Raw genomic sequence first — 13,957 nt, 5'->3', positions numbered from 1 at the left:
TTCTAGTTGTATGTTGTTATTACAGGTTAAAAATGCATATTTATAGCAGTCATGAGACTCAGTATTCAATGCGTAGTGTATTATTATTATACCACTCATTTAATGTAGAGTATTAAGTGAGTGCTTTACAGAAGTGTCTGTTACTGAGATGACGTTGTTACGTTCCTTAATGAACCTGCTTAAAGCTGAAACTGTTGCATCTTTATTAGGACGGAGAAAATCTGGTTGTTGTGGCTTCTTCTGGGGTGATTTTCATCTAAATGTAATGTTTCCATCTTTGATGAGTATCCTTTTATAAACACATCAGTTTTATGGCAGCTTTGAGGCTTGTTAATGTCAATAATGTTCCCACGTCACTCTGACTCATTTAAAATTAAAACTTTACTCTGTTGCTTCTTCACTTGGACGTCAAACCCGTGTTTCTGTGACTGTCTGCATGTCTGACGGTTTATTTTTCCTCTGTAGTGTTTTAATAATTGTCCTCTGGGGCCGCGCTGCTGCTGTAATTGTGCAGTATTCGTCTCCAGTGATCTTACATGTGTTTTATTCTTGTATGTTGCAATGTTTCCACGGTGACGCTGTGTTTTATTTAATCTCCTGCGGTTCTGTAATTTCAGTTCCTATAGCTGAGTTTTTCTGACATTCAGCAGCGGCGACCTTGTGCTGCTGCAGCAGCAGAACACTGTTAATATAAAACTCTGAGAGGCTGATTCATGTTTTTGGTGTTTTCGTGAGTCTGCTGAGTTCCACGGTGACGTAGTTAAATGTCATCCGCTGTCTGCTTTTACATTGTGGTGCTGTTAGTGTTGCTACCTGACTCCATGTGTAGCTGATATGTATATTTTCTGCTCTATCTTTCTAAAAATTGATCCTGGGCCAGCTGCAGCTGGTCTGCAGAGCTGCAGCAGCGGGTGGGGGAGGGCTGCTGGTGGTGGTGGGATAAATGGGGGAGGGCGTTCTGGGTGGGGTAGGGTGGGGGTTGTGGATAATCAACAGAAGAGTGGGAATTTGTGAATATTCAGGGTGAAGGAGGAGGTGAAACGTCACAGCGGCTACAGGCCGAACAGGAAGGACTGGTTGATGTTTGGGAGCAGAGTCTCCTCTGTGCTGATCCTGCTGTGGAAAGAGCAGAAAATGAACTCGATTTTATTTTGTGAATCTTCGATCATGAGTAAATGGAGAGCAGCTGCACGGCCCGCCACACCCTGAGCTTATACACTGAGCTCTCTTTATTTTTATGTGGATAAGAGGCTGGGTGAATGTGACCTCTGCCTGATTTATTTCAATTCACGCAATGTGGAAAAAACTCCAAACCACCCAGCTCTCTGCTGTTCCCTTTAATATCAGGACTTCAGTAGTTGGTGGACTCAAAGTTTAGCTCTACAACAGAAACTTGGTCCCAAATATTTAAAGATTTTTTTTTTTTAAAATGACCAATTTCCTCTTTCTTCTCCTATCTTAAAGTTCGTATCATACTTTACAGGGACTGGTTTGCAAGTTTATAGAATATATATACACATATGCACACATACACATATATGAAGTAATCGGTGTCTTTCTGGTATCTGACTTTTAATATATCAACATAATCCTGCTTTTAAACAAATGTTCAAAGTATATTTAAAGTTAGGTTTTACACTTCTGTTGCCTTTCTCATGCACCTCATACTGTTTTTAACACTGAAGTGAATTCGATTGATCAGTTTTCTCCCTTTTTCTGTCTGTATAATGTTAAAAACAAACGCGTATGGCTGTCACAAGTCACTAGTATTAATAAGTAAGCGTACATAGTCCCAAATAATTGTGTTAAAGAGTTTGGTGGTGCGTGTGCTTTTATGTTTTTTTGTTAGTGTTGATTGATCAAACTTTTTAAAGGCCTCTGTAGATGTTTATATAACCCAACAATTCAATTTACTGTAATGATCAATACTTCAATATTTAGTCAGTGATATTAAGGGAAACTTGGTGCTTTGATCATAATTAATCAGCCTAAAATTTCCCCAAAAGGTTCCATAATACTTATTTAGGAAATTCACCGACTTTTTGATATACTTCGATGTTACTCACTTGATATTCATTAATCCAGATTATGAGACTCTTGAAGTGTATTTGTGATGATATTTGTCTTAGACATTCTAATCTTCTTATGTTTGTATATAATACTATAAATACAAATTTAGTGAGGGACTCAGCTAAAATGTGAAGTGTATTGTAATACTGTAATTTCCTTCACAGGGTTAACTTGAAAATTACAAGATTAACTGAAAATTCATTAGAAACGTTTCTTTTTTTCCATTGCTTAATTTTTTTATTATGTTTTTGTGGGGTATTAACATATAAAATTAAGTTGATCATCAAGAGAAGCTGTCAGCTGTCATAGGGCGAGAGGCGGGGTCCACCTTGGACAGGTCGCCAGTCTGTCGCAGGGCCAACACACAGGGACAGACAACCATTCGCACTCACATTCACTCGCACATTCACACCTAGTGGCCATTTGGATTATCCAATTAACCTATCCCCACAAGAGAAGTAATTTAACAATGAAAAGACAAGTTAACTATACTCCAGTATTATATTAAATACTGTTAAATATTGATTAAATACAGAAACCTTGATATTAATATTATGCTTACTGGCTAACTGGCCCAATGTTTGCTGTTACTGTAGAAAGTTATTTCTCTCTTTACTCATCTTTAAAGTCAATACTGTTAACCTGGTATCATGGAGCACGTTAGCTCCTGAAGGGATTTTGGCAAAAACACAAAAAGACTACAGCTGCAGCTAGCTCTCAGTTCTGTTATTGGTGATGCTGGTAAACTAGCTGAATATGGTGCTGGTTATTTGGTAAAGTTAGCTGATACAAAGACAATTATAAAATGAAAAGCTAAGTTATTAGATTACCTCTGGGAGCTTACACTAATTTGTTGACTTGAAAAAGCTTAGCTCATAAAAAATAGGTGTTAATTAACACTAGCTTGCCTGCTAACATTAGCCAGAAGAAAGCTAGCTCAGGGTTGGATTTTTATCATAAAGACTGAACACTGCCTTTATAAACTGATGATAGTTTTCTCCTGGTGAAAATCATTTTTACTTTTCACCAGATTAGCTTCAGAAAACTAATGTTGGCTAATTTGGCTAATGTTGGCTAACCTTAGCTTCAGTGCTAACGCAGACTTTAGCATCTCTAAAATTAGACCTAGCTTGTGGATCTGAGAAGTGAAGCCAATATGGAAGTTGTTATAATTATTTAATAATATTAATATAAAAAAAATACTTTATTTTGTTGTTGTTGTTTTTTTCAAGCTTAAACATTTTAAATGTTTTTTGTTTTTGTTTTTTTTAAGTTTATTAATAATTTAACCCTTTAAAACCAGTCGGAGCGGGCATGCTCAATTGTGCCTAACTATTTTTAAATCTCTGTAGAACAATACTTTTTTTTGCATTTGAAACTGGAGGAGTTATACTTACATCTTATGCATTCAGCTTGTCCTCGGTCACGGTTTCCTTCCACACATAGCTTTGCAAAAACTGCATAAAAAGCACTTGCAGCAACAAAAACATAATATTCCAGAAACACACTTTGCCGATAAGATCAGCTGTTCATAACACTTCCTACTTTGGAATAGACGTCAGCGCGAACTATCGCATGTCCATCATTACCTGCGCGAAACCGGAAGTGACATCATTTTCCCGGAAAATGTAGCTTTTTACATTCAGGGACTGCTTTTCTGTTTAGTTTCTGGGATGCTTAGAACTCAAATTGCACTGCTGGAAATTGTTTATTATGATGCATATGCTGGGTTTTTTGTTTTTTGTTTTTTTGTTGCAAATTTGCATTATAATATTTATTTTCGTTTTTCCTGCAGCATATAAAAATTGGTGTATCTCAAAGATAAAACTATGAAAACATTCAAATTTCCTGTTGTTAGAAACTATTTTGTGCAACTTTTTTGTATTTACAATTTTGAGGGATAAACAAAAACGATTTTAAATTTTTTTGTAGTTTATTGCACTTTTTTGCAAACTATGGACTTAATGCATACATATTATTAAAATTTGGGCTATAACGCTTGTATTGGTGTATAGCAACTTGAAATGCTCCGAAAAAATTACACTACAGCATGCAAAAATATAAAGATAAGCTCTGGCGGACTTGGTTCTGTGGTAGGTCTTAAAGGGTTAATTATTGAAAATGGAATCGGAGGATTTGAAGCTTTCATGAACCAGCACGTGTCCACACCCACGTAGCCAAAAATAGCTGAAAGTGTGTTAAACCAACATTGTAGTGGCGGCTTTTAGAGTCAACTCTGGATTCCTACACTGATGTTTTACTTTTTGTAGTTTTCTGAACCCTCAGTTATAATTGACGCAATGTTGAAATCCCAACAGGCTTTCAACTGAAACCTTACATTAGCTGAACTTCAGATAATGGCAGTTATATAAAAATGTCTAATAGTGACCACAAATCTATAAAATGTGTCAATGTATGCCCATAATTTCTGAAAATATACATAAAATTCTATATAACTGGTTTCTAAGAATAATAATGTGAAATAATTGAACGCTTACCCAGAGGAGGTCCGTCAACTATAAATCAGTTACTGGTATCACCTGGTCGGCTATAAATGGACGATCAGGGCAGCTGTGACTCATTGTTATTCCAGTGTCACTGTCTGTTGATCCAACAGTTATTTAGCACAGATTCCAGCCATAATGATGAAAAGTAAACATTGTGCACAGACGCACACACACAGATCTATAGCTGTGGGTCAGTCCCATAATTGTTGCAGCTGTAACGTGAGTATTTTGGGGCTTTAAACAGGAAGCTCATATGAAATCATTTTAATACAGGATGCTGACAGTTTGTTGTTGAAAACAACTGCAGATTATTTATTATCTGAAGCATCCACAGCCTTGTTTCTGTCAGGGAGAAATGTTTGCTGAATATTTCAGGTCGTTTGCAGCTTTCATGCTGCAGCTGTGGGGAGTATATTAGGTTTCATTCAAAGCTGTTGTAGATATTCGTTTTTTTCTGGCCTGTAGCTCTGAGCGGGGATCACAGAGCGGTGGAGGCTGGATGATGGATTCAGTATCAGCAAACAGCAGCATTTGTTTTCTTTTTTTGGTTTTTTACAGCTGCAGTATTTTCCACGTAGTGCTGTAAAATCTAGATCAGCATGTCTGCTGCGTTCTACATAAAACAGCACGCGTGCATTTTCCTTTCATTTTATCATCCTGCTGTTTTTAAAGATTTACGTCTTCAGGAACCAGCAGCGCCGAGAGGCACACAAACAAAGTGTTGCGAAACACACACACACACGTTATTGGATCTGGTCTTTTTTGGTGACGGCCACAGCAATATATAAGTAATCTTTGAATACACTCATGCTTTCATGGAAACTCCTGTGTGATCTTTTTCATGATGATTTTTTTAAAACAACATCTGAGGAGAAATGTGTTCAAACTAGAGCTGAAATAAATCTCCCAAACTGAGAATCCAAAGCAGCTACGCCTTTAATAAATCACAATATATGCAGGAAATGGACGTTCAAACCAAGTTAGCGGGGCTGTTTAAGCAGATATTCTCACATAAGTAGTGCTTGTCCCTGTTCTGTGATATTAAGCTGCTCACATTTATACTTACAATTATCATCATGAGTGTTTCAGTGGATGATGGCTAAAGGAGCAGGTGCTAACTGGGCCTAAAACGAGCTAACAGAAGCTGCTGAGCGCTAACGAGGCGCTGCCTAATTTACAAGTAGAAGACTCGGGTTAGGCAGGAATGCAGCCTTTAAACAAACAGTCAGCATTCAAAATGGAGAAAATGTTTCACCGTGTGCATCGTCATCTTCTGCACATCAAAATACTTGTTTGTCATGTATCTGCTGTTTGTTCTGCGACATGTTACATGCTGCTGACTTTCACCTGAAAGTCCAGCTGCAGCCATCAATCTAAAATCTCCCTCTGCAGCGGTGATGCAGGTTATTTAAAATCGAATAATTAGAGACGTCTCGGTCTCGCCTGTCTTTATCCAGTGTGTTTCAGACATGATGGATTTGTTGTTTGGGACCAGATGTAGTGCAGTGCCGCGTTTAAGGACATGTAACACACACAGGCACATTTCTGAGTCATTCATTGACACTGATGCGTTCCCAATGCCTCTTAAACATCAGGTTTGACCCCCCGCTGCATAAATGTAGCCCTAAAATCAGCTGCCAGCTCTTTAAAATTCCTTTAAAAAACAACACTTTGGTCTAATGCTTAAAGATGGAAATATGTTAATTTACTTTGTAAGTGTGTTTGGTTTTCTGCGACATGTGACCTGAATCATTCGCTCGATTAAGGAATCTATTCTACATCGTGCTAATCCCACTTCCTACTTCCTGTCACAGCGCTCATGAGTGAGGCCTCAGTAAACAGCAGTGAAAGGAGCTCAGCAGTTAAAATAATAATGATAACCGCTCACTTCTACACAAAACGTGCAGTTTAAAGAAGCACTCGCATCCTTTTTCTCACCGTGAAGCTTTTTGCCCGTCAAACACTAGCCGTCTGCTAACGCGTGCTGATTGGTCGGTTAAGGATTTACCACAGCACACCCTCGCTCGATGATAAATAGATGTTATAGGCATAGCAAAACTTAACAGAAGCATCCAGGTGTGTGGACGAGGCAGATTTGGGATGGTTGAAGGTCACAGAGGTTCTCCGCTTCTGCTCGCTTCACGCGTTAAACCAAAATGGCGGATGCAGTAAAGAGGGTTAAGGTGCTGTGATGTCGCTAATGCGAGCTAAAAACAATAAAGATTTTCATTTAAACTTCAAACAGTTTCTATCAAAAACACAGAAAAACAGATGAAAAGTGTTGAAAACAGGTTTATTTTGATGTGTTTAGGGGACATCTGTAAATTGCAGCTTCACTCTGTTGGACAAAGAAAAGTTTATACCAGCTATTCTTTTCTACATTGTGACCTGTAACAGAATAAAATATTTATTTTTAGAATGGATTCATTAAACATCTGACATATCAACACTATGTATCTGTTATAGGCTCGTGTCAAGCACTTAGATTTGTTTGACAGTTTTTATAACGATGACTTTGTCAGTGGAGAAAGTAATAGTTTGTATATAGTATACGTAGTTGTGGTTACATCAGAAGCCCACTTCTGCAAAACGTCTCTGTGATCTTAATAAAAATAACGTGACCTGAAGCTAAAACCTGAACTGAAACTTTGATCAGAAGCGTGTGAGCCGGAGTTTCCTTTGTCCAACGCGCTAACACGTCTTTGAATGAGGCACTCTGAAGCAACTTTAAGCCAAAAAGCCGATTGGAAACATGTTTTTTCATATGAATATTTATGTTCTGAATTGAGTCGAGGTTGTTGGTGCACGTTTCCTTTTCCTGTGGGTTTATCGTGTGGAATAATCACACAGTCTGCTGACTGAAGCTGTGGCCCAGGATCCAAAATGGCAGCGCAGGGCCCTCCTGACGGGCACAGATCCGGTGGAGTTGCCTCCTTCGGTTTCCGAGGCGTGTTTGGGTTTTGTCGTTTCAGCTCTGGGTCTCTCGCACAAAAACAAAAACGGTGAAATCAAAGCTGTGGGATTCTTCGCCCGGCGGCGGGGACAGTGTTGGCTTTCAGACGCATGAACGTGCTCCAGGTGTGCTCGATTTATTGTTCCTGTCGTGTAAACACCCACGAACAGTGAGGGGTCGGCTAAGTGGGCGGTAAGACGTATATTAAATGTTTATTAACAGCTTATTAATGTACATTAAGCGGCTAATGGTGCGATTCTTTACTGTAACAGAAGGTGATTTCTGCTTCATTTAGATCACGTTATGTATATTTAATGACATTAAAGATTCAGTGAGACATGGAAGGTTGGCAAGAGAAATGAGGAGACGTGGTCATGATGTCCTGGAGAAAATCTCTCATACTAATCAGAGACTTCATGTGCAGGGAGTTTTCAGCTTTCTTTGCCTAAATTAGAAACATCCTGTCTCAGACAGGAAACATAGTCGTGCATTTGTTATTTCCAGGCCGGACTATTGTAATTCCTTATCAGACGGCTCTAAAAACTTCCAGCTCATCCAGGATGAATTGTGCCAGGACTGCAGGCGTGGCGTTCTCGGGTTTTCCATCTGTCTGTTTAGACGTTAACAATGGTGGATGTTCACATTAAACATGGTTATAGTTTCAGATAATGAGGTCAGCGTGTGAACGTTTAATCCCGTGAGCCAAACACTCGGCTCCGAACTGTGTGATTTTTACAGAGATGAGGGGATTTCCCAAAGGTGTTCATCTCCGGCTGTTGTACGCGGTGAACTCCGCCTCTCGCCACGTGATGGTTTAGATTAGCTCCACCCCTCCCACCACCCTGAAAGAGTTTAAAGGTGCAATAGGTAATTTTTTAGGTTATTTAATAGATAAAAAAATAAGTATTTAACTCCTAAATCATGTAGTTGCATGTAATGCATGTTTGAACGAACTGATGCATTGTCATAAACTTAAAGCGGGTTTGTGGATTGTGGAAGCCGCCATGTTGTCCCACCATATTTGAACACAGCGGCTGTGAAGAGCATCTCTTTCCTGACTAGCTCGGTCTGAGTGGAGACAGACGCTAACAGCAGCTAACTGCTGCAGAAATGGCAGCGCTTACCAACAGTTCAGCCTGTCCTCAAAAACTCAGCGACGCGTCATCAGAAATGAGTTTGTCTGAATCACGTGACTCCTGTCAGACTGACGGTGTTGGCCGGGCGCTTCTCACCCAGCATCACATCAGCTGAGGTAAACGTTCAAACGTTACCCACTGAAACTTTAAGGAGTGTCTGGACTTCCTGTGTCACGGGGGAGTCCACAATCTGCTGTAAATTTCATGGTTTAAACAGTTTTTATATCATATACGGGCCGGTGGCACCAGGGTCCGGCAGCCTCGCCTCTGTCAGTGGCCCCAGGGCGGCTGTGGCTACAACGTAGCTGCCATCACCAGTGTGTGAATGTGTGTGTGGATGTGTGTGTGACTGGGTGGATGACTGGATGTGTAAAGCCCTTTGAGGTCCTTAGGGACTAGTAAAGCGCTCTACAAATACAGGCCGTTTCCCATATAAATATCATATAACTGATAATGTGTCTGAACTGGGAAAAGTCTGCACTTCTGTCCTGTCACCAGTGCTAACGCGTGCTGATTGGTCAGGTAAAGATTTACATTGGTGAGCGGCGCTTCTTTACAAAGGATGACTGTGTGTGCAGTTAAAGCCCAACAGAAAGTTCAGTGTGCTGGTTTTGTTGGTTGAAGGTAACTGAAATCCTCCACAGCTGCTGGCTTCCTGCCCCAAATCAAAATGGCGGCTGCTGTGACATCCTGTATATTCCAAGGACACTTGCCTAAAATCTAGAATATATTTATTTATTTAACTTGATCTATTTTCTCAGACACTTAAACCACAAAGATTTGCAGAATAAAAAAGTTTATCACAGAATTGACTTTGATGTTCTACAGCTGAGATCCTGAGACGACCGAATGAGGGGTTTCCTGTCTCTGTGACATCACACAGAGCTAAAAAAAATGCTAGAAACTCAGCCCTTGTTCTTTCTGTTTTCAAAGTTTTCAAAACAGGAAGTGCAGAGATTAGGTGTTTGTAAGTATTTATAAGTTCTCTGGCCCCGCCCCCTCCTTTTTTACGAGGGGGAGCCAGTAAGATTTGACCCGAACACAACAGGAAAGTTAAAAGAGAAGCAGAAGCTTAAGTGGCTTCTTTCAGGACAGTACAATAAGACAAAGGAGGATTGTTTCAAACTGGCTCATGCAAAGCCTCTCGTGTTAGAGCAGATCAACTTTAACATGTCTACAGGTGATGATGTCAGAAACTCGTCGTAATGAAAGTTGTTGAGCTTTTATTTTGAGTTTTCATTTTGGCTCCAGTCAGATTCACACCTTTGAGTAAGACTTGGTCACATGGCTGCAGCCGCTCGCAGGAACCGTTTGGAGTAACGCAGCAGGCTCCGCATTACAGAGGCTGAATGATTAACTACAGCAGATGAGTTTATGGTGGCTTTCTCCTAAACGTGTGTCCTTCGTGCTGCCGCAGGTGAAAGAGAAAGTAAACCCGCAGGAAAACGCTGCTCCAGCCGCTGTTTGTGTGTTTTTAATGTGTCAGCGAGTTTCTGGCATTTTAAATCAAACTTTGAACGTTTCCGTCACTCAGAGGTGTTTAAGGTGTTGACAGTGTCGTCTCTGAGTGGAGTTTCCACGCGGGAAAAGATGGCACGGCTCCATCATCAGTGTCGATGTCAGAGGTGTGCAGAGTTTATGGCTCAAACAAACCCTTGAAAATGTGGGGAGGACTCTGAGCTCTGTGTAGGCATTTCCTTTGACTCCATCACTGAGGTATCGGGCAAGTCTAATATTAGGTCTGTGAATCGTTGCAGCATTTATTGACTTCAAAGAGCCTTGATGTGTTTATGGGTCTGAAGTTATTTTAAAAAAATAGGAATAAGGTCTGAAGATTGTGGTTTTTGGGCCGGGAGAGCAGCAGTGTGTCATTCGGGCTGGTTTGTAGCCTCGGTGATTGTTTGACCCAGTTTAACCTGCAGGACCACCAGAGACAGCTGCACAGTAGGAAGATGAGCCTGGTTTCTAACCACACGGTCATATGAGCCTTTAGATTTTACCCAGAATGCACTTGAACAGCTCAAACATCCAGGACACCAAAGCTTATTTCAGACGGACATTAAACTGCTTCCTCCGACAGATCCTGTGATGCTGACGCTCAGAGCAGATTTTACCTTTAGTTTGTGTAAATGTGATTTTAAGCTCTGAAATTTCAGTGGTTAACGTCTAACACTTCAACGTCCCGTAACTCTGAAAACTTTTATTGTGCAAAGGTAGAAATTCATGAAATATAGTGACGTTAATGTCCAGGGATAAAATCAGCTGATTCTGAGGAGTCAGCTGATTTGATGAAGTTTTGGTTTTTATGAAGGAGCCTGTGGTGCATTTAAATGGCTTCTTTGTTAAAACACTTCAGTGTGATGTTACAGGAAGTGTCCCTGAGAGGACGGCGATCAACTTTACACAAAAGATTTTCAGTTTGAAGTTTGATGGGCTGATCAATGCTAAACAGTGAAACCGTATCGTCATGTTTTCTCATCCTTCTTTCTTTCATAAACACATTTTACATCTTCAAACGTGGACTCACCTTTTCTTACCTGTGAAAACAAAAATGTGCAGATTTTTCTTTGACCGTTATTCGATTGTTGTGTCTTTTACATGAATGTAAATGATTGTGATATAACTCTCCTGTGGGGTGAGGTTCAGGCTGTGACTCTGTTTTCTGTCTCTCTCAGTGGTTGGGTGCTCCCTCCTGCCAGCGAGGCAGTTACGCCTTCTACAAGTCGGTTAGCAGCCGAGCTCAGCCCAACGGGCCCGTCCAGGTGTGGAAACTCGGCGAGTTTTACTTCATCCGCTGTGGACCGCAGGATCCTGCGTGCATCGCCGAGGTGAGAAAGCTTCACCGAGACTGAAAATGTCTCCTGAGCTCGCTGTTTGGGTTTCTGGAGGGAAACGGGACCGTGTCCTGAGGGTGGACGTTGAGAGGCGGTTACGTGGGGTAGAAGAAGACTCTAAACAAGGGGAGGAGCTAAAACTGTTTCCTGTTGCAGTCTGAAAGTAGAAATAAGGAGCTGGACCTGAGCAGAACGGATCTCTGAGGCACCTGCCAGTTTACATAAATATGAATGTTAGCATTTAGCATCGCAGCCACTAAGCCTTCGTATAAGGACGGCAGATATGAGGGCTGTGGGAAAACTGGAAACGCTACAGATGGCGGCTGTCCCGCTGTTGCTCCCCAGAGAGCCAATCAGCAGCCAGAAACAGGAATATTTTAGCTGTTTCTGTGTTGAACTTACAGGAGGAGAAAAAAGCTTTTTAAAACTCGCTTTGGAACAAAAACAAGAAAAGTTTGACTTTCTTGGTGTTTTGAGCGTCGGTCCTTAACGTGAGCACAGAAAATGATGTTGCAGCTCCTTAATGTTAGTTGGAGATGAGAACGTCAGCCAGGTCAGAGTGCCCACGCCCTAATAATGTAGATGAGATGAACCAATTAAACCTCTGAGGTCCTACACTTCCCATAATGCACGTGTGTGACATCACTGAGTCGGGCCGACCACGATGAGTAAACCGCGCCGACGCTGCAGATCGAGCCTTAAATGTGTCGCCATCCTGCTCTGCTTCCTGCTTCCTGCCTTACGTGAGCTAATCGAGACTAATATCATGTTTTATTGAGTCCCACGGCGAGGCTAAATTTAGTCAATTTAGGTCGTGGGCTGAGCCAGCGAGGACTCGTGTAATGAGATTACTTCGTATTTAGGCTGATGGTATTGATGGAAGCTAATGAAGGCTTTTTACATACTGAGGCCGTATCGGTCACTCGACAGGCAGGTGGGCAGCAAGCTGCCAGCGTGAAACAAGCCGTTTGAGCTCCTCCCCCTTTGAGCCAGGTCACTTATGATTGGCAGCCCCTCGTGAACAGTGGAGCTCAGAGCTTTAAATGGATTTCCTCATTTTTGTGATATTAACCTGCTGCTTACTTTTCGTTCTGTTGCGCTCTTAATCCAAAGTGAAGTTAGCACATTAAACCAATCAGCTGTGATGATTAGGAGAGATGCTTAGTCAAAAGTTTTAATAGCTTCTGCACATGCTCATTAGCATTTTTCTCTGTGGTTTAAGCCTCATGTTTCCAATCGACACCTTAAAAGAAAATAAACTCGCCTTTAATCTGTCTTCTGCTTTTCATGGTGAACCTTCGCCCAGTGTCAGCGTTTCCTCTGTTTTTGGTCGCCGCCAGCTTCTAATAGAAGTATTAGAGAAGAGCTTTACTTTGAGCACCAAAGCAAATTATCAGACTGTTTATTTTATTATTGCTCGTTAATAAAAGCGTGAGTATGTTATATAATTTCAGCAAAAACTCAGTAAATCTGAAACCTGTTGAAACGAGGGCAGCTTCTGCAGAGACACAAACCCAGAGCTGGCTGCACACCAGCAGCATGCTGGGAGGGGAAATGGGAATCGGGACCAGGCCACAGGGAGGCTGCAGGTTCGATCCAGGAAGCAGCTCGTCTCAATGTGATGAAGTCATTCGTAAAATGTGAAGAACTTTTGGTTTCGCTTTCCTAGAAAAGGCTGTGTGCAGTTTTATGTTCAGGTCTTAAATAAATGTTTTCTGTTTTTCTGACACCAAAAAAAACCAAAAATCACTTGACCTCATGTGTTTGTGTGCTCCCCCCTGCGTGACTCTGCATGGCGTGGAGCGCTTCAGCTCCGTGCACGCTCGCGTAATGTTGTCTGCCGCCTGTGCCGGGACAAAGCGTTCCTGCAGGTGCACAGTCGAGGTGTGAAAGGCTCAAATTCAAAGGCTCTGCTGTGATAATTGATCAAGCTGATGGTGGACAGACTGTGTAATATTTAGGGCCTCGGTATCAGCGACTCGGCTCGAAGGCGGTCGTGGTTTTTAGGCAGATGCTTCTGTGTGGAGGCTGTAAATGTAATAAATCAGTCAGAACGATTGAAAAATAAACGTCGTTCGTGTGCATCAGGTGACCTTACTGTGGGAGGACCAGACCCGGCGCCACCTGCTGGCCAGTGCCAGACTCTACTTCCTGCCTGAGGACACACCGAAGGGCCGGACCAGGGAGCACGGAGAGGTGAGTCACCTCCCTGTCAGTTCATTTATGTGAAGTGCAGGTGTGTCCCCACAGCGCCGCCACGGCCTGAAGCTACTAAGGCTGTGACAGCCTCCCTCTTCCTCCGTGTTCTTATTTATGGGTTTAAACTTGCATTACTGCTCTCCTGCCAACTCCAGCTTTTAGTTTCTCATCTGTTTTTGGTCTTTATCAGCTTCCTTAGCTCGTTTTATTGTGCTTCATCTCCGTGTCCGGCTCCCACCAGACTGTGGTGCCAAAAAA

General features: G+C 41.6%; 1 protein-coding gene across 2 annotated transcripts in view; it reads left to right on the top strand.

Moving 5' to 3' along the window:
* zgc:77151 (uncharacterized protein LOC337153 homolog) overlaps positions 1–13,957 on the top strand; it is a 44,185-nt gene that overhangs the window by 6,433 nt on the left and 23,795 nt on the right. For both annotated transcript variants that reach the window (XR_005695950.1, XM_040032575.1), the window contains exons 2-3: positions 11,342–11,494; positions 13,589–13,696. Coding sequence is in view for 1 of the 2 variants with exons in the window: in XM_040032575.1 (XP_039888509.1) it covers positions 11,342–11,494; positions 13,589–13,696 (261 nt within the window). In the remaining variant the exon portion in view is untranslated. The remainder of the gene's footprint in view (positions 1–11,341; positions 11,495–13,588; positions 13,697–13,957) is intronic.

This window comes from Simochromis diagramma, unplaced genomic scaffold (genome assembly GCF_900408965.1).
Source record: "Simochromis diagramma unplaced genomic scaffold, fSimDia1.1 OVJJ01000216.1, whole genome shotgun sequence".
Lineage (NCBI taxonomy): Eukaryota > Metazoa > Chordata > Actinopteri > Cichliformes > Cichlidae > Simochromis > Simochromis diagramma.
This window is presented reverse-complemented; position numbering and strand designations above follow the sequence as displayed.